We start from the raw sequence: 19,492 nt of genomic DNA on the forward strand, positions 1-19,492 counted from the left end.
TACCTGCTATCCCATGACTTTCCAATTTCCTCTGGAGTCTTTCATGACGTACTTTGGCAAATGCCTTTTGAAAATCCAAATACACAATATCAACTGGCTCACCTTTATCCACATGTTCGTTCACCCCTTTAAAGAAATGAAGTAGATTGGTGAGGCAAGATTTCCCTTCACTAAATCCATGTTGGTTTTGTCTCATTAATCCATGCTTTTGACTATGCTCTGTAATTTTATTCCTTATAATAGTCTCTACCATTTTGCCCAGCACCAACGTCAGGCTCACTGGTCTGTAATTTCCCGGATCACCTCTGGAACCCTCCCTAGCATACAAAAAGGGGCATAATCGAACGGAAACGTCTATCTCCATGGGCGTTTATCTCCGAGAACGGGTCCGTGAAGGGGCGGACCGAACTGTATTTTCGCAAAAAATAGATGTCCATGTTTTATTCGACAATTTGTGAGGTGGGCGTTTTTGTTTTTCAGCGATAACGGAAAATGAAAGCGCCCAGCTCAAAAACGAATAACTCCAAGACATTTATTCGTGGGAGGGGCCAGGATTCGTAGTGCACTGGTCCCCCTCACATGCCAGGACACCAACCGGGCACCTTAGGGGGCACTTCTACAAAAACAAAAAAAAGGTAAAAGAGCTCCCAGGTGCATAGCACCCTTCCCTTGTGTGTTGAGCCCCCCAAATCCCCCTCAAAACTCACTGCCCACAAGTCTACACCATTACTATAGCCCTAAGGGGTGAAGGGGGGCACCTACATGTGGGTACAGTGGGTTTGGGGGGGTTGGACGACTAAGCATTAAGCAGCACAATTGTAACAGGTAGGGGGGATGGGCCTGGGTCCACCTGCCTGAAGTCCACTGCACCCCCTAATAACTGCTCCAGTGACCTGCATATGGCTGCCAGGGAGGTGGGTATGACATTTGAGGGTGAAAATAAAAAGTTGTGAAACGGCATATTTTGTGGTGGGAGGGGGTTTGTGACCACTGGGGGAGTCAGGGGAGGTCATCCCCGATTCCCTCCAGTGGTCATTTGGTCATTTAGGGCACTTATTGGGGCCTTATTCATGGAAAAACAGGGTCCAGGAAAAGTGCCCTAAATTCTCGCTACAAACGCATATTTTTTTTTCCATTATCGGCGAAAGGCGCCCATCTCTGATCGGCCGATAACCACGCCCCAGATACGGCTTCACCACGCCTTCGACACGCCCCCATCAACTTTGTCCGCATCCGCGACGGAGTGCAGTTGAAAACGTCCAAATTCGGCTTTCGATTATACCGCTTTATTCGTTTTTGTGAGATAAACGTCTATCTCCCGATTTGGGTCACAATATAGGCGTTTTTCTATTTCGATTATAAGCAGGAAAGTCCCCTTTATAGATTATACTCAGCACTGTTACATATTGTTTCTTGCTCGTGTCCAACAACAGAACCACTTATTGCTACTCGTAACCACTTGTAACCACTCGCCTCCACCTCTCGTAACCACCTACCCTCCTCTCTTCCTTCCCGTTCACATTAATTGATTTGATTTGCTTACTTTATTTATTTTTTGTCTATTAGATTGTAAGCTCTTTGAGCAGGGACTGTCTTTCTTCTATGTTTGTGCAGCGCTGCGTACTCCTTGTAGCGCTATAGAAATGCTAAATAGTAGTAGTAGTAGTAACAGAAATGCAGACCTAGCCAGTCAATAATATCAGATATAACAAGAGCAGCCAGCCTCCTAAGTCACTCTAGCCTTCTGAGTGCTTGTCATCCATCACTAACTTGCTGCACTAGGTCAACATGAGAATGGCAAAGCCTATTAGCCAAAATTAGCTATGTGTATGCTTGCATTTCCATTAGTACAGTAAGTTATTCGTATACTTGGGGCCATAGCTCCAGTGTCCTGCAGTACCATAGAAGTAGATTCTGCAGCAACAGAAAATTTTTGCAGCTGAGTTTCTGAAATTCTGTGGAAGTTCTGTAGCACACCTGCATATATTTGAATTACTTTGATAGTAAATAATGCTATTTTATTTTACATAATTAAAATTAAGTAGTTTTTCAAATGGTGAATTGAGGATTTCAAGGTTAAGAAGGAAGGAGAATCAAGCATAGGGAAGTTGGAAGAGAGGGGGCAGATTGAGGAAAGGAAGATTTTAATAGGGGATGGCAGTTTTGAGAAAAGAGGAAGTCTCACTGGGTAAGTGAATATTACTTTTCTGGAAGATATGGCGACTTACAGCTTGGGATAGAGGAGAATTTGTAAATTTATTGAGAAAATCTATTTTAATTTAATTTTAAAAGCAGTTATTAGCTTGTTTAAATAGACTAATATTATTTTCCCTTAGTTTAAATTTAATTGATAGAGCCCTATAACAGTTAAATGTAGGTATTAAAATACAGTACTTATCAGGTCTATATCATTGTGCCTTAGTTTAGATTTGTTAGAGATCTGGAGCAATAAAAAGTAGGTATTAGATAGCATACCAGCTAGCAAATTCTTTTGTCTTCATATACTTTAAAAAAGTGCTTAACTGCATTCAACTGAAAAAGTTTTCTTTCTTGCCAAAAGGTGATAAAACTGCGCTACTGTGCTGAATTAAGCCATCTGGGCAGGATTATTGCAAGTATTTTCCTTTGAAACAAAGAAATACAGATAGGAAAGGTCCCAAGTACCTTCTTTTCAGGAGGAGTTCTGAAATAAGAGGAAGTCATACTAAAGCATGTATTTTTATGTCAACTGGTATTTTATAAGAGGCCACATAAGTGCAAATTGACTTCATAAAATCACCCTCTAGATTCGAGCACTGATTATTGATTATGACTCCTTCACTCTGATAGGCTATGAATAGTTTCTGAAGCATCCCCGGCCCAACTAAGGAGTAGAAGACTGAACTGGGGACCTTCCATATGGGAATGAATAGCACTTACCACCTGAGAAACCAGGTCAGCCTCTGCCGTCCCTCACCCCCCCCCCCCCAAAAAAAAAAATGAAGTGAATGAGTGATGGCAGATAAAGACCTTAATGGTCCATCCAGTCTGCCCAACAGTCACATTTATTATCAATTCAATATTAAATCAACAATGAATGTGATATTGTATACTTGAATATGGTCTTTCTTTGTTGTTTCTGGGACATAGACCGTAGAAGTCCGCTCAGCTCTGTCCTTATGTTCCAACTACTGGAGTTGCCATCAAAGGCTATTCCAGTCTATCCAAATCTATCTTGCCATTTGCGGAACACCGTCCATAAAAGTCTGCCCAGAACAGTCTTCATGTTCCAAATTACTGGAGTTTCCGTCGAAGCTCTCTCTAGTCCATCCTAAACTAGATTGCTATATGTGGGACTCAGACCATACAAGCCAGCTCACAACCGGCCTTAGCTGATATAGCCAGAGTTGCCATCTAAACACCACTTGACATGCAAACACATATGCAATCTTTAAGTTTTGTTTTTATACCATTCATGTTCTAATTACAGATCCTCTGTGTTTATACCATGCCTTTTGAATTCCTCCACAGTTTTTTCTCCTCCACCTTCCTCAGGAGGGCATTTCAGGCATAAACAACCCTCTCCGTGAAAAATAATTTTCTGACATTACTCCTAAGGCTACCATCCCGCAACCTCAATTCTTGTCCTCCAGTTTTACCATTTTCCCTTCTCTGGAAAATATGTTTTAATTTATTATTTATGCAATTATGTCAAACAAATCAAGCAAAATACTTGTACAGCAAAGCCAATAAAACAATTGCAGAGTAAAATAGTAAATAACTCAACAAGTTATTTTTATAGTTTCTCTAACACAGATTACAGATTCTCTCTCCAATTTTGTGCTGCTACATATCTTTTGGATAGTTGTCCTGTCTGGTGTGTTTGAAGGATGCTTTAGTGCCTATGTTAATGGAAATTGTGAATGCCTCCTATACCACATGGGTATTCCCTAATGACTTAAAATGGGCAGTGGTATGCCCTGTATTGAAGAGGCCTGCATTGGATGCCACCAATGTTGCTAATTTTAGGTCTATTTTCAAACTACCCTTTTTGGGTAAGGTGTTGCAGAAGGTCGTACTGGATCAACTTGTTGCTTTCTTAGATGGTCACCATTTGTTAGATGATTTTCAATGTGGGTCCAGATGCAGACACAATTTCTGAGACTGATGGTCTATTGATGACAGCTCAGGTGTAACTGTACTTCTTTTAGATGTTGTGGCACCATTAGTTACTATTTATCATATTCTGTTAAAGCATATGCAAGCCTTGGTTATATCTGGTCAGTTGCTGCACTTCTTTCCTTACCAAACAATACCAGAGAGTATATTAGTGGAATGAGTTGTCTTCTTGGAAACCAACTGAGACTGGGGTGCTACAGGGTTCAGCTCTTCCAGCTTGTTTAATGTCTATATGAAATTACTGGGTCAGCTCCTTCCGGAGTTGAATTTCAAGTTTTGGTTTTATGCTAATGCTATACAGCTGTTGTATCCTGTTCACAGAGATCTACGGTTGGCGCAAGCTGAATTGTTAGACTATATGCCAGAGGTGAAGCACTTGATGTCCCAGATTCAGCTGGGGATGGGGGAAGGAAATTGTTAATGGTTATTGTGTAATTTTGAAATATATTTAGATGTTTATTGTATTAAATTCAATAAAAGTTTAAATGATAACTAAAACTGAATTGCTCTGAGTAGGTTGCACTCCAAATCCGTAATGGGGTTTCACTCAGAAGATCCTCCTAAGTATTTGTTAACTGAGATGAGGAACTTTCAAATCTGCATAGAATCTGCTCTCTATGAATGAGCAGGATTAGTCTGTAGTTATAGCCTCCTTTTACACACTGAGAATGGTTATTAGGCAGTTAAAATACGTACTCTCACTGAGTTTACTGAGTGACTTTTGCACAATCTTACAGTTACTAGCGTTAGCCGAGGTAGACTGATTTAACGATTTGTATTTAGGTGCCCCCCCACCTAGAAGTTATTTGCACTTTACAGATTATTCAAAACTCTGCAGCTTGGTTTCTAGTGAATTGTAGACATTTTGATCACATTACACCGCATTTGAAGTCATTGTATTGGCTGCCTATTGTCTGGTGGGTAAAATTCAAAGTATTGGTATTGTTGTCTTTTGTGATACATGATAATGCCCTGTTTATCTGAAATCCTCTATGCAGGTGTTACGTTCGTTCAGTACAGGGTTATTCGCTGTTTGGTTGGTTCATGCTGCTTTGGATTGTGTTTCTTCCATTGCCAGCCTCCGGCTATGGAATTGTCTACTTGTAGACATTCAACTTGAAGATGATTATTTTGTGTTTTGGCAGAATGGTTCAAATCACATTTCCTATGTCTTGCCTATTTGGGGATGCTGGGTATTTTTTTCCTTTTTTATAGTTTATATTTTATGTGTGCATTTCATTAACTGCACTAACCAAATATTTTTTGGATTTGAAGGACATAAATGTTCATTTATAAATAAAAAAAAGTTATATATTTTCTTTATTTCATACTATAGGTCAGTTTTCCCAGGGTAGATTACAGACAGATTTGTAGAAATATAATTGCTTTACTTACATTTTGATTTTTGCATGAGATTTTGTTTTTGTAGTTTTATCCCAAGCACCCATGTTTCTTCTCATTGTGTATAGAGTGTAAGATGGCGAAAACAATCATTTCGGTAAATAATGCTTCCGAAAGTGTTCAACTTTAGACAAACAGTTATTTTCTGACTGCACATATCAAATTGTATAACCATGCTTGTGCCCCTTATTTGTTAATTTTTATGTGTACAGGAAAGGATTTGAAATATATTGCTACCAACCCAAATATTTTGGGTTCTCCACCCCATTGCTTTCCTACACAGGCACAATGAAACTGAGTTTACGCTGCCTACTCTTCTTATAGAAAGCAATTCTAAGATCATACATTTCCCTTCAGTTGCTTGTAAACAGTTCATCCCTTAAATAATTGAAAATAGTCAAAAGGCGTGTATTGTGAGATCATTTACTGTGAGGTGATTTAGCTACTTCTTCTGTGAACAATAATTACTGAAGTTGTATACAGAATTCAAAGTCAGAAGTAGTTTGTCCAAGAGGTTTAGAATTCCCCTAAGTAGCAAATTTGGGATTCTACAAAAAAAAGTTAATTATAGTGCAATCTACATCTAAGCATTTTTATTAAAACTGTACTGTACAGGTCCATATATGACACTAAAGTGTCAAAAATCAATTTTCATTGCCTAAGAAACAAACCAGAAGACTCAAAAACTTGAATTCACATTTATTCCACACTTCTGTAACTCTTCTATACTTATGTTTTTGTTTATTGTAACACTATTCATATTTACATATGTAAGCCACATTGCTGATATTGTTTCAGATAATGTGGGATATAGGCACCAATAAATAAATTAAATCTTAAAATATTGATAAATCTAATGAAAGTATAGCGTTCAACAAACTTTTTAAGCTACAAAGCTTGTGCCATTTAAATCAGTCTTTCTGGGTGTAATCTTAGAATATGTGTAGATGAATACATAGTCTTTAGCTTTACTAAAACAAGCATTTAAATCACATGTGGTCAATGACAGCACTTGATTCAATTTTAGCTGCCACCACTCTGAACAGTCTTCTTCACAGAATTGCTCTTAAATGGCTTTTAAAGAGGGTGTCCCAGCAGAGAAACATCTAGCACTCATGCAGAGGTGACCTGCTTGAGAAACTGGCCACACGATTAACTATTAACTACTCTCAATAGGATTAGATAATTAAGGACATTGATTACCATTAATTGGGAGGAGGGCATCTTAATTTGTCACTTGATAGGGCCCTTTAAATGATTTATAGCACAGTGGTACTTGCACATGTGAAGAAAGAAAAGAAAGGGGATGCTGAACTTACCTAATCAAGTGGCTAGCTAAAGAGGGCAGGGGGTCAAAGAAGGGCCAAAGTGGTCACTTGAGGGTGAAGTCCCAAACACCAAAGCAGTGCCAAGCTACATTGACTATCATTTGTGATGAAGTAAAAAATATGCTAATTTATTGGTGGCAATTCTCTCTTTTTATGGTTTCAAGCAGTTAAGACAAGTGGCCTGCCTAAGAGCTTTTCATTTGAAAAGAGATTAACCAAAATGGTTTGTCAGAGCTGCTTGGGTGTTTTATGTCTCTATTTAAAAGGAGGGAAAAAAAAAGCAAAGCACAGACTGTAAAGATAAAAATCTATCAAACCCATCTCAACCTCTCAGACTTATTAATAGATTAGCTCTAATTTCTTAATAGATCTAGACACATTCATTATTCAATCAAATATATATGATATACATATTTTAAATTATTTCCTTTTAATCAAGACTTGTTCACATATGAAGTTCATGGGGGAAAAAAAAACCTTAAAGACAGGAGTTCAATGATGCTTTGGCTAAGGTGATCTCAGCAATGTGAAGGAAATAGTTTCTGTATACTGATAAGGATCCTTAGCCCCCCCCTCCCCCAGTCAGCATTACACATATTACAGGGACCATACCACCCATTAACCTAAGTGATAGCAAGTCATTAACATTTAATTTACTGCCTCACTTAGGGCCTGACAAATAGGAATGTCATCATCTCTTTAATAAAGTTTGTAGCTCACATTTGTTTTAAACCCGAAGTAAAGCTAAGAACTTGTTAGCTTTTTAATGTTGGTGGGTTACAAAATCAGGAGATGAAAAAGATGCCACTAAAGCTGACAATCTTTAAATACTACTCAGTAACCCAAGACTTCCTTAGCAATTAGGTGAAGTCAGCTTTGAGGGAATATTTACAATTTGACATAACAAACTAAAGCATTTCACAAAATTCAGACAAGAAAGCAAAGAATTCCATGTGCAGTGTAACCTCTCTTACCTCAATGGTGAACTGCTTTCTTTGTAACTTGAAAGCAAGATCCTTTGTACCTGACACATCACAGAGCAAACTGTTAAGTCGAGGACACTGGTATACATGAAACAAACCTTATAGAAGAAGAAAATAAAATAAAATAAATGGGACAGAAAAGAGAACCCTACTGCCATCAAGACGCATAAATTAAAGTCTTACAGCAGAATGCTGTATATTTACAATCTCTCATCCTCCCCCTTTTAAACTGGAGCTTACTACCAGAAGCAGTGAAGCAAACCGTGCGATTATACTTAAGTAATGAAGCAGAATAAGATAAACAGAAATCCTTGTGCGAGGAAAACTAATTGCACTTCGGTACAGAAGTACACATGTAAAGAGGGATCTTAATACTTGTCAAAACTACAGCCGCTTTGTGTGTGATTTTCTCTTGTATTTACAGTAAGCAAATATGGCTATCACCTTGCACGCTGCCCACGGCACCACGGAGTGATCTTTATTTTATTAAATGCACCAGTAAGCAGCCAGCAAAACACGGCTTATGGTTACTGATAACCAGAGCAGCTCTAATGAAATGGATTTCATTTCACACCTTCTTAATGACTTAACAGACAGGGGATTTTTTTTCCCTTCTCTAGAATGAAACATTAACCCACACTCTACCTCTACATAAACATGTCTGCAGATCTATTACTGGAGTTACAGATAGACTGCCAGTACTGCACTCCTCAAACCGATTATGACCATGGAGATTATAAAATGCCTGAACAATCCAGAGTTGATTTTCCATTGCAGTAAAGTAGGAATTCAGTAACTGGTCATTTAGAAAATGCACACCATTTAAAGCAAGCCCCATAAAATGGCATTTCTATAAATGAAGGAAATTCTTTAAAAAAATACTGGATATTTATTTAACAGCCATTTAAAGACTTGAATCAGTTTTCCATCTGAAATTTAAAACTAATACTGGAGTATCCTGGAGCAAAATGTAATGTAACTGTACAACTACTTTGTATTGTAACACTTCTCTGTACTACTATTGTATTACTACTAGGTATCATTCTCACCTCTCCGGAACTTTGTAAACCACATTGAGCCTACTACATGCGGGCAAATGTGGGCTACAAATGTAACAAATAAATAAATATGATCACAACACATATCTTTTCTTTATTGACAACAGTATCAACAAAATTGAAAATTAAAGCAGGATTCAGTAAGAAATGTCTATCCACCAGTTTAGAGAAAGAAAGAAAGAAAGAAAGAAAGAAAGAAAGAAAGAAAGAAAGAAAGAAAATGATTGCTAATGTCCAGGTTGAATGACTTGGTTTGCTTTCCTTTCCTCTACAGTTCAAGGTATATGCAGAAAGCTCATCAGACTTCTCAGATGTGACTTACTGAGAAACATGATCTGCATCACAGGGTTCCTTTCACTTATAACTTTGAGTTGCACACAATGCTTTAGCTTTTGAAATTATTACTATGCAATGTACAACAGGCTATCATGTGACTTCATTATCTTCCTTATAAAATGTGCATACATGTACAGGTTTATGTGTTTGCAGCAGTCTTGAAAAGCAGCTCAGTCTTTGAACTGGGTTCATATAGAAGTACAGCAGTCTCACAGTAATAACAAAAGTAATTTATGACAACTCACAGCCTCCAGTAATGCATTAGCTACACTGATTTCCTACTCAATGCTCTCAATATTTCCATTAGTTTACACTTCATTCACTCAAATGTATTATATATTCATATTTTGGGGTTTAAAATCTGGCAATTCAAAACTATTGATTTGATGAGAACCTCAGCTCACTGATTATATGGTTTCTAAGCCTCCTCTGTATGAATTTCCCCATAGCCTGCCTGTTGAGATGTATATCTGATTGAGCCATGCTGCAATAATATGGCTTGACAACATGTAAGGAATTGACATGTTTCCTTTGCAGCCTTAATGCACTTTGAGAAACTGCCTTACCAAGACTTGTTACCAAGAACAAACATTTGAGAGAGCTATTTAAAAATTAAATCAAATGTTATTTGGTGGCACTGAGCTACTCCACCAGGAGGGTCAGCTGCTAAATGTAGTATAAACAGAAAGGGCAATCTTTTTGAATTTTAAGAATTTACCATGGTAATCTTTGTACAATGCATTGGTTTCTCTCGCAGAGCCAATGAATGATTCAAGACCAACCACTGTATCAGATAAGTTTCTTACACGGGATAGAATTGCTTTGTTCTGTAAAACAAGGAAACAAAATACACATCTTAAGTGATGAAAAAGATGATTAATGTTGACAGAATATGTTATTATCTTCTCAGAGACTAATCTGGCAATAATTTAAAACTGATGATCTACACTGAAGGGAACTATCTAGTCCCCTACACCAGTAGTTCTCAAACCTGCATGCAAATCTCTCTCATGAATATTTATTATGGATATTCAGAAAACCTGACTGGCTGGGGTGCCTCCAGGACCAGGTTTGGAAACCGCTGTACTACACAATTATGATTTTTATATTCACTGTGGATAAAAGTGAACACACTGCATCCTTATCATATTCATTATATCAGTTTTTACCCTTTTCAAAATCAATAAAGTGATAATTACAGGAATATAAAACTTTGTAAAGGTACTGTAAATATTTCTAAAGTCATTCTCATGAAATAATCTCTATATATGGATTAGACCATCACAATGAACACAGTTGTACACTATATAAGAGAAGGGAGATAAGGGCCTCAAAGTCAACCAAGGGGTAACACAAAAATAAGCAGGTAGAGGGGTAGCCCCAGGTTTTCATAATCCAGTAGGAGAGAAAGTAGGGATAGAAAGCAGAGATGAATTGATATGCATATAAGACTTGGGCACCAAATGCATTAATACACACTGTACAACATAAAACAAAATAACGTTTGCTGTTCTCATATCCTGCTTAGCACATGTTAGAATTAAAACAGAACTTGTACTTTTTGTGCCAAGATATGATTGTATGGCACAGTCAGAAGAAACAACATGTGACATGCCAGGAAATGACCACTGCAACGTCTGCTATTCATGTACCGCAAGATCAGCCAAGCTGAGTTAGACCAAGGTCTATTTAGCCGACCATCCTCTCTCCAATAGTCCAGGTCTCCTGGAAACCCCCCAAAATATAGATGTATTTCTCATTAGTCATTACCAAGAATAAGTGATGGCTTCCCCTAGCCTACCTGCCAAATATTTTTTATGGACTTTTCCTCCAGGAGCAACATATTCTATAGCTTAATTGTGCATTACATGTAAAAATACTTTCTAAGACTTATTTTTAGTGTATGGATTGTTAGTTTCATAATATATCTTCTTGTTTTAGAAAATAACAATCCCGCCCACCAATTAATCATTCCACTCCACTCACGATTTTATTACACTTCCATTAACATCTATTCTAGGTTATCTTTTCTCCAATTTGATTCTTCATAAGGAAGGGGTTCCATCTCCCAATGTGTGGTGGTGGCCAAAAAAGCAAACAGGATACTAGGAATTATTAGGAAAAGGATGCAAAATAAGACCAAGAATATTATAATGCCTCTGTATCATTCTATGGTGCAATTTCATCTTGAGTACTGTGTTCAAGTCTGGTCACCGTATCTCAAAAAAGATATAGTGGAATTATAAAAGGTAAAAAGAAGAGTGACCAAAATGATAAAGGCTAAAGAGGTCCTAGGTCTCTTCAGCCTGGAGAAGAGACAGCTGAGGAGGGATATGACTGAGGTCTATAAAATCTTGAGTGGAGTAGAATGGTAAAATTGAATTGATTTTTCACTCTTTCAAAAAGTACAGAGACCAGGGGACATGGAAATACTTTTAAACAAATAGGAGGAAATATTTTTTCACTCAAAGAATACTTAAGCTCTGGAATTCATTACTGGAGGATGTGGTAATGGCGGTTAGCGTATCTGGGTTTAAATAAAGGTTTGGATAAGTTCCTGGAGGAAAAGTTCATAGTCTGTTATTGAGATGGACGTGGGGGAAGCCACTGCTTGCCCAAGGATTGATAGAATGGAATGTTGCATTAATTGGGTTTCTGCCAGGTACTTGTGACCTGGATTGACCACTGTTGGAAGCAGGATACTGGGCTAGATGGGACCATTGGTCTGACCCAATATGGCTATTCTTATGTTCTTATGTCACCTTTCTCTGAACCTTTTTTAGTTCTGCTATATCATTTTTGAGATGAGGCAACCACATCTGCACACAGAAGAATTCAAGGCACATTTGTACCAGGAACTTATACAGAGGCATAATGATATTCTTAGTTTTGTTCTGTATCCCCTTTTTAAATAATCCCCATTTACCTTTTGGGCAGATGTGGCACATTTGGCAGAAATTTTCAAATGTATGGTCCATAATTACTCTAAAACCATTTTCTTAGAAGGCAACTCCTAACTCAGAATCCAGCATTTGGTACCAGTAGTTGAGATTATTTTTCCTTATGCACTCATCCACATTAAATTTCATCTGGCATTAAGTGCTACAGCAGTAGTTCTCTTCAATGTCCTCTTCCTAGTGATTATGACAAATTAGATCACATTATAATCCCTATTGCCAAGCAGTATCACCAGTGTTACTCTTCATATCAGATCCTACATTTCTGAAAATATTTTTTGTGCAGCTTAAGGTAATGGGGGTATTTTGAGGTCAGGATCCTAACATTTTCTCTTCTATTGTGTTGGAAGGTGCACTGAGGGGGCCCTTTAAATGCCGAAACACCCATTATATTCCTATGGGCATACTGGCGTTCACCCCTAGCTGATTTCTGCCGCGCCCTAAAAGTGCTACCGTGGCTTAGTAAAAGATCCCCTAAGTGCTTTTTGTACTTTTGTAAAAAAGCCCCTAAGTTTGTTAATTGACATCTTCAATAAAGATGTGATCATTTCAATTTTTCAATATTTTGGATCACGGAGTTTTTGTCTGACCAATGATAAATAAAAGGCTAAAACCATGTTTAATAGACTTTTAGAAGATTTAAAACACTTTTTCTTTCTCCATGTTCCACATTTTCTTATACGGTTTCCATTTTGTAATTTGGACACTTGGCAACCTTCCACTACATATTGTGAACTGTGTATTTTGGTTTTTGTGAGTATGGTTACAACTCTTTCTCATTTTTTAATCCTGGTAATTGAAATCTCTCATTAGTGTGTTATCACATTTGCCAGCCTTCCTAATTTTTGTTAGTTCATCACTGTTTGTCTCTTCATCCTGGCCAGTAGTGAATCCTTACCACTACACTCTTTCGTATCACACATGGAATTTCTATCTGTGAAAATTCTGCATTTATTTATTTGGATTTTGCTCACACCTTTTTCAAGGTGAGTTACATTCATGTATACTGGACATTTCTCTGGCCCAGGAGGGCTCACAATCTAAGTTTGTACCTGAGGCAATGGAGGATTACGTGACTTGATCACAAGGAGCAGCAGTGGGATTTGAACCGGCCATCTCTGGATTTCAAGACCGGTGTTCTAACCACTAGGCCACTCCTCCACTCATTGCATTTTGTTTCCTGCAAGACTTTTACCCTATTTATGCTATCCATAATATCATTTTGATATTAATTGTACCCTGGTATCACAGTGTCCCTTTGGTTGCTCTCCTTTAACTGGGTCACTGAGATGCCTATTATGTGTACATCTTCTTTTAATGTTATACATACTAAGTCTCCAATCATTCTTTTAAGACTTCTGGTAGTTGCATGTAGAACGTTTAGAGTATGTTTGATTTTTTTTAGTTTGTATTTAAAACTTTGCTTAACAGTGGATGAGTATAATCATAATCATTTATATCTGCCTGTTCTTTATTTACCAGCTCTTGGCTACTTCAGCCTTTACCACAACATCTCTATTGGGATAGTCTATCTTCAGCATTTTGCCAGTATCTTATGAAAATATCCTACATGTACTCCTGAGCGACTGTCAGCTTTCCTCCAATATCTAGTTTAAAAGATGTTCTGTTTCCTCTTTCAACCTTGTAGTCTGTTTCCACCCTGGTTAAGGTGAAGCCCATCCTTTAGGAGTAGGCTCTGCCTTCCCCAAAATGTTGCTAGTTTCTAGCTAAAGAGGCTAGGGCTCTTCAGCTTGGAGAAGAGATGACTGAGGGGAGATATATCAAGCATGTAAATAAACAAAATTGGTGGGAAAATGTGGGATAGAAATGCAGTAATAAATAAATAAATAAATAACATCAAACTTTTACCAGAAAACTTTTTCAGCGATTTCTTGTTATTTGTTTATTATATTCACAAAGTTATTATCGAATGTTATTTCTATCCTTGTTCTCTTATTCCTGAAATGTTTTCGATATATATTTACTTCTAACTTATTTTATACTTTCTGTACCTTAAATGCAATAATATTCTGAATTTCTCTTCTGGAATTGGCAATCGCCATTACGGCATAATGTAAGCCACATTGAGCCTGCAAATTGGTGGGAAAATGTGGGATACAAATGCAGTAAATAAATAAATAAAACATAAACAAACATATGATAGAGGTCTATAAAATACTAAGTGGAGTGGAACAAGTAGATGTGAATTGATTGTTTACTGTTTCCAAAAATACAAGGACTAAGGGGCGTGCAATAAAGTTACTGAGTCCTGAATTTAAAACAAATAGTAGACAATATTTCTTTATTCAACATGTAATTAAACTTTGGAATTCGTTGCCAGCAAATGTGGTAAAAGCAGTTAGCTTAGTGGAGTTTGAAAAAGCTATGGATAATTTCCTAAAAGAAAAGCTCATAAGCTCTTAATAAGATAGCCTTGGGAAAATCCACTGCTTATTTCTTAAGGCCAACTCTGCAGAACTGACTACAGACAGGTGGCAGAACTAGGACCCAGGAATCTACCAAATCTCTCAGTCTTGGGGGGAGGGGGTCCTGGACTGGTGTAGCAGCACTCAAAAAAAAGAAATTAATAGGTAAGAATAAATTTCATCTTCCATATCATTCTGCTAGACCAGTCTAGACCTATGAGATGTATCAGCGCTTCTGTCCCACAGGGTAAGAAGACGACACAACTTCCAAGACCATCCTTACACCAAGTGCATTGTTCTGCTTAGCCCAAGCATCAAGCTTGTAATGTTTAACAAAAGAATGTAGAAAAAACTACGTTTTGGCCCTGCAAATGTCTTGGGGGACAACAGCCCTCGGTTCAGCCCAAGACATGCCTAAAACCTGGTGGAGTGGAATCTAAATTTCTAAATTTACCAATGGGCAGTATAACAAATCACAATAAACGTGGAATCTCTTTCTTCGGAAGAATGTAGGCTGACTCAATAGCTGACTTATACAGTGTGCAACTGAATACTTTAAAGACTCCAGAACCTCTAGGGTAGCATTTTATGAAGTGCTACCCATTTCACAAGCAAGGCCCAAGAGACAGGCAGAGCTCTGGAGTCTCAATGTGTGGATGAGACGATGGTGCAGGAAGGAGGGTTTTAGATTTGTTAGGAACTGGGCAACATTCTGGGGAAGGGGGAGCCTATTCCGAAAGGATGGGCTCCACCTTAACTAGGGTGGGCCCAGGCTGCTGGCATCAGCATTTAAAAAGGATATAGAGCAGCTTTTAAACTAGAAACTGGGGGAAGGCCGACAGCCGCTCAAAACCGCATGGTTCAGGATAAGGTATCTTTCAAAGATATCACCAAAACAGGGAAGATAGGGTATCCCGATAGTGAGGTTGCAAAAGAGACCGTAGTAGATCAGGTGTCCTTAAATAAAAATAAAAATCGGACAAAAGACTGCAAATTAATACTGTCAAGTACTGATCATAATGTAAATATGAACAACAAACATAGTTTGAAATGTCTATATGTGAATGCTAGAAGCCTAAGAAATAAGATGGGAGAGTTAGAATATATTGCACTAAATGAAAAGCGAATGCTACATACCTGTAGAAGGTATTCTCCAAGGACAGCAGGCTGATTGTTCTCACTGATGGGTTGACGTCCTCGGCAGCCCCCTCCATCGGAAAGTTTACTAGCAAAGGCCTTTGCTAGTCCTCGCGCGCCCATGCGCACCGCGCATGCGCGGCCGTCTTCCCGCCCGAAACCGGCTCGAGCCGGCCAGTCCAGTATGTAGCAAGACAATACACTTCAAGGGAAGACTCAACTCCAAAGGGGAGGCGGGCGGGTTTGTGAGAACAATCAGCCTGCTGTCCTCGGAGAATACCTTCTACAGGTATGTAGCATTCGCTTTCTCCGAGGACAAGCAGGCTGCTTGTTCTCACTGATGGGGTATCCCTAGCCCCCAGGCTCACTCAAAACAACAACCATGGTCAATTGGGCCTCGCAACGGCGAGGACATAACTGAAATTGACCTAAAAAAATTTACCAACTAACTGAGAGTGCAGCCTGGAACAGAACAAACAGGGCCCTCGGGGGGGTGGAGTTGGATCCTAAAGCCCAAACAGGTTCTGAAGAACTGACTGCCCAAACCGACTGTCGCGTCGGGTATCCTGCTGCAGGCAGTAATGAGATGTGAATGTGTGGACAGATGACCACGTCGCAGCTTTGCAAATTTCTTCAATGGAGGCTGACTTCAAGTGGGCTACCGACGCAGCCATGGCTCTAACATTATGAGCCGTGACATGACCCTCAAGAGCCAGCCCCGCCTGGGCGTAAGTGAAGGAAATGCAATCTGCTAGCCAATTGGATATGGTGCGTTTCCCTACAGCCACTCCCCTCCTATTGGGGTCAAAAGAAACAAACAATTGGGCGGACTGTCTGTTGGGCTGTGTCCGCTCCAGGTAGAAGGCCAATGCTCTCTTGCAGTCCAATGTGTGCAGCTGACGTTCAGCAGGGCAGGAATGAGGACGGGGAAAAAATGTTGGCAAGACAATTGACTGGTTCAGATGGAACTCCGACACAACCTTCGGCAGGAACTTAGGGTGAGTGCGGAGGACTACTCTGTTATGATGAAATTTGGTGTACGGGGCCTGGGCTACCAGGGCCTGAAGCTTACTGACTCTACGAGCTGAAGTAACTGCCACCAAGAAAATGACCTTCCAGGTCAAGTACTTCAGATGGCAGGAATTCAGTGGCTCAAAAGGAGGTTTCATCAGCTGGGTGAGAACGACATTGAGATCCCATGACACTGTAGGAGGCTTGACAGGGGGCTTTGACAAAAGCAAACCTCTCATGAAGCGAACAACTAAAGGCTGTCCCGAGATCGGCTTACCTTCCACACGGTAATGGTATGCACTGATTGCACTAAGGTGAACCCTTACAGAGTTGGTCTTGAGACCAGACTCAGACAAGTGCAGAAGGTATTCAAGCAGGGTCTGTGTAGGACAAGAGCGAGGATCTAGGGCCTTGCTGTCACACCAGACGGCAAACCTCCTCCAATGGAAGAAGTAACTTCTCTTAGTGGAGTCTTTCCTGGAAGCAAGCAAGATGCGGGAGACACCCTCTGACAGACCCAAAGAGGCAAAGTCTACGCCCTCAACATCCAGGCCGTGAGAGCCAGAGACTGGAGGTTGGGATGCAGAAGCGCCCCCTCGTCCTGTGTGATGAGGGTCGGAAAACACTCCAATCTCCACGGTTCTTCGGAGGATAACTCCAGAAGAAGGGGGAACCAGATCTGACGCGGCCAAAAAGGAGCAATCAGAATCATGGTGCCTCGGTCTTGCTTGAGTTTCAACAAAGTCCTCCCCACCAGAGGGATGGGAGGATAAGCATACAGCAGGCCCTCCCCCCAATCCAGGAGGAAGGCATCCGATGCTAGTCTGCCGGGGGCCTGAAGCCTGGAACAGAACTGAGGGACTTTGTGGTTCACTCGAGATGCGAAGAGATCCACCAAGGGGGTGCCCCACGCTTGAAAGATCTGGCGCACCACTCTGGAGTTGAGCGACCACTCGTGAGGTTGCATAATCCGGCTCAGTCTGTCGGCCAGACTGTTGTTTACGCCTGCCAGATATGTGGCTTGGAGCACCATGCCGAGACGGCGGGCCCAGAGCCACATGCTGACGGCTTCCTGACACAGGGGGCGAGATCCGGTGCCCCCCTGCTTGTTGACATAGTACATGGCAACCTGGTTGTCTGTCTGAATTTGGATAATTTGGTGGGACAGCCGATCTCTGAAAGCCTTCAGAGCGTTCCAGATCGCTCGCAACTCCAGAAGATTGATCTGTAGATCGCGTTCTTGGAGGGACCAACTTCCTTGGGTGTGAAGCCCATCGACATGAGCTCCCCATCCCAGGAGAGACGCATCCGTGGTCAGCACTTTTTGTGGCTGAGGAATTTGGAAGGGACGTCCCAGAGTCAAATTGGAGCAAATCGTCCACCAATACAGGGATTTGAGAAAACTCGTGGACAAGTGGATCACGTCCTCTAGACCCCCAGCGGCCTGATACCACTGGGAGGCTAGGGTCCATTGAGCAGATCTCATGTGGAGGCGGGCCATGGGAGTCACATGAACTGTGGAGGCCATGTGGCCCAGCAATCTCAACATCTGCCGAGCTGTGATCTGCTGGGACGCACGCACCCGCGAGACGAGGGACAACAAGTTGTTGGCTCTCGCCTCTGGAAGATAGGCGCGAGCTGTCCGAGAATCCAGCAGGGCTCCTATGAATTCGAGTTTCTGCACTGGGAGAAGATGGGACTTTGGGTAATTTATCACAAACCCCAGTAGCTCCAGGAGGCGAATAGTCATCTGCATGGACTGCAGGGCTCCTGCCTCGGATGTGTTCTTCACCAGCCAATCGTCGAGATATGGGAACACGTGCACCCCCAGCCTGCGAAGTGCCGCTGCTACCACAGCTAGGCACTTTGTGAACACCCTGGGCGCAGAGGCGAGCCCAAAGGGTAGCACACAGTACTGGAAGTGGCGTGTGCCCAACTGAAATCGCAGATACTGTCTGTGAGCTGGCAGTATCGGGATGTGTGTGTAGGCATCCTTCAAGTCCAGAGAGCATAGCCAATCGTTTTGCTGAATCATGGGGAGAAGGGTGCCCAGGGAAAGCATCCTGAACTTTTCTTTTACGAGATATTTGTTCAGGGCCCTTAGGTCTAGGATGGGACGCATCCCCCCTGTTTTCTTTTCCACAAGGAAGTACCTGGAATAGAATCCCAGCCCTTCTTGCCCGGATGGCACGGGCTCGACCGCATTGGCGCTGAGAAGGGCGGAGAGTTCCTCTGCAAGTACCTGCTTGTGCTGGAAGCTGTAAGACTGAGCTCCCGGTGGACAATTTGGAGGTTTTGAGGCCAAATTGAGGGTGTATCCCTGCCGGACTATTTGGAGAACCCACTGATCGGAGGTTATGAGAGGCCACCTTTGGTGAAAAGCTTTCAACCTCCCCCCGACCGGCAGGTCGCCCGGCACTGACACTTGGATGTCGGCTATGCTCTGCTGGAGCCAGTCAAAAGCTCGCCCCTTGCTTTTGCTGGGGAGCCGCGGGGCCTTGCTGAGGCGCACGCTGCTGACGAGAGCGAGCGCGCTGGGGCTTAGCCTGGGCCGCAGGCTGTCGGGAAGGAGGATTGTACCTACGCTTACCAGAAGCATAGGGACTAGTCTTCCTTCCCCCGAAAAATCGTCTACCTGTAGAGGTAGAGGCTGAAGGCTGCCGGCGGGAGAACTTGTCGAATGCGGTGTCCCGCTGG

At 41.0% G+C, this 19,492-nt stretch overlaps 1 protein-coding gene across 3 annotated transcripts in view; it reads right to left on the minus strand.

Annotated features, from left to right (window-relative positions):
* Window positions 1–19,492, minus strand: part of ELP4 (elongator acetyltransferase complex subunit 4) — a 335,577-nt gene that overhangs the window by 117,121 nt on the left and 198,964 nt on the right. For all 3 annotated transcript variants that reach the window (XM_030200666.1, XM_030200665.1, XM_030200667.1), the window contains exons 8-9: window positions 9,983–10,091; window positions 7,862–7,968 (exon numbers count right to left, since the gene is read on the minus strand). In XM_030200666.1, coding sequence (XP_030056526.1) covers window positions 7,862–7,968; window positions 9,983–10,091 — 216 coding nt within the window. The remainder of the gene's footprint in view (window positions 1–7,861; window positions 7,969–9,982; window positions 10,092–19,492) is intronic.

This window comes from Microcaecilia unicolor, chromosome 4 (assembly GCF_901765095.1).
Source record: "Microcaecilia unicolor chromosome 4, aMicUni1.1, whole genome shotgun sequence".
Classification (NCBI taxonomy): Eukaryota; Metazoa; Chordata; class Amphibia; order Gymnophiona; family Siphonopidae; genus Microcaecilia; species Microcaecilia unicolor.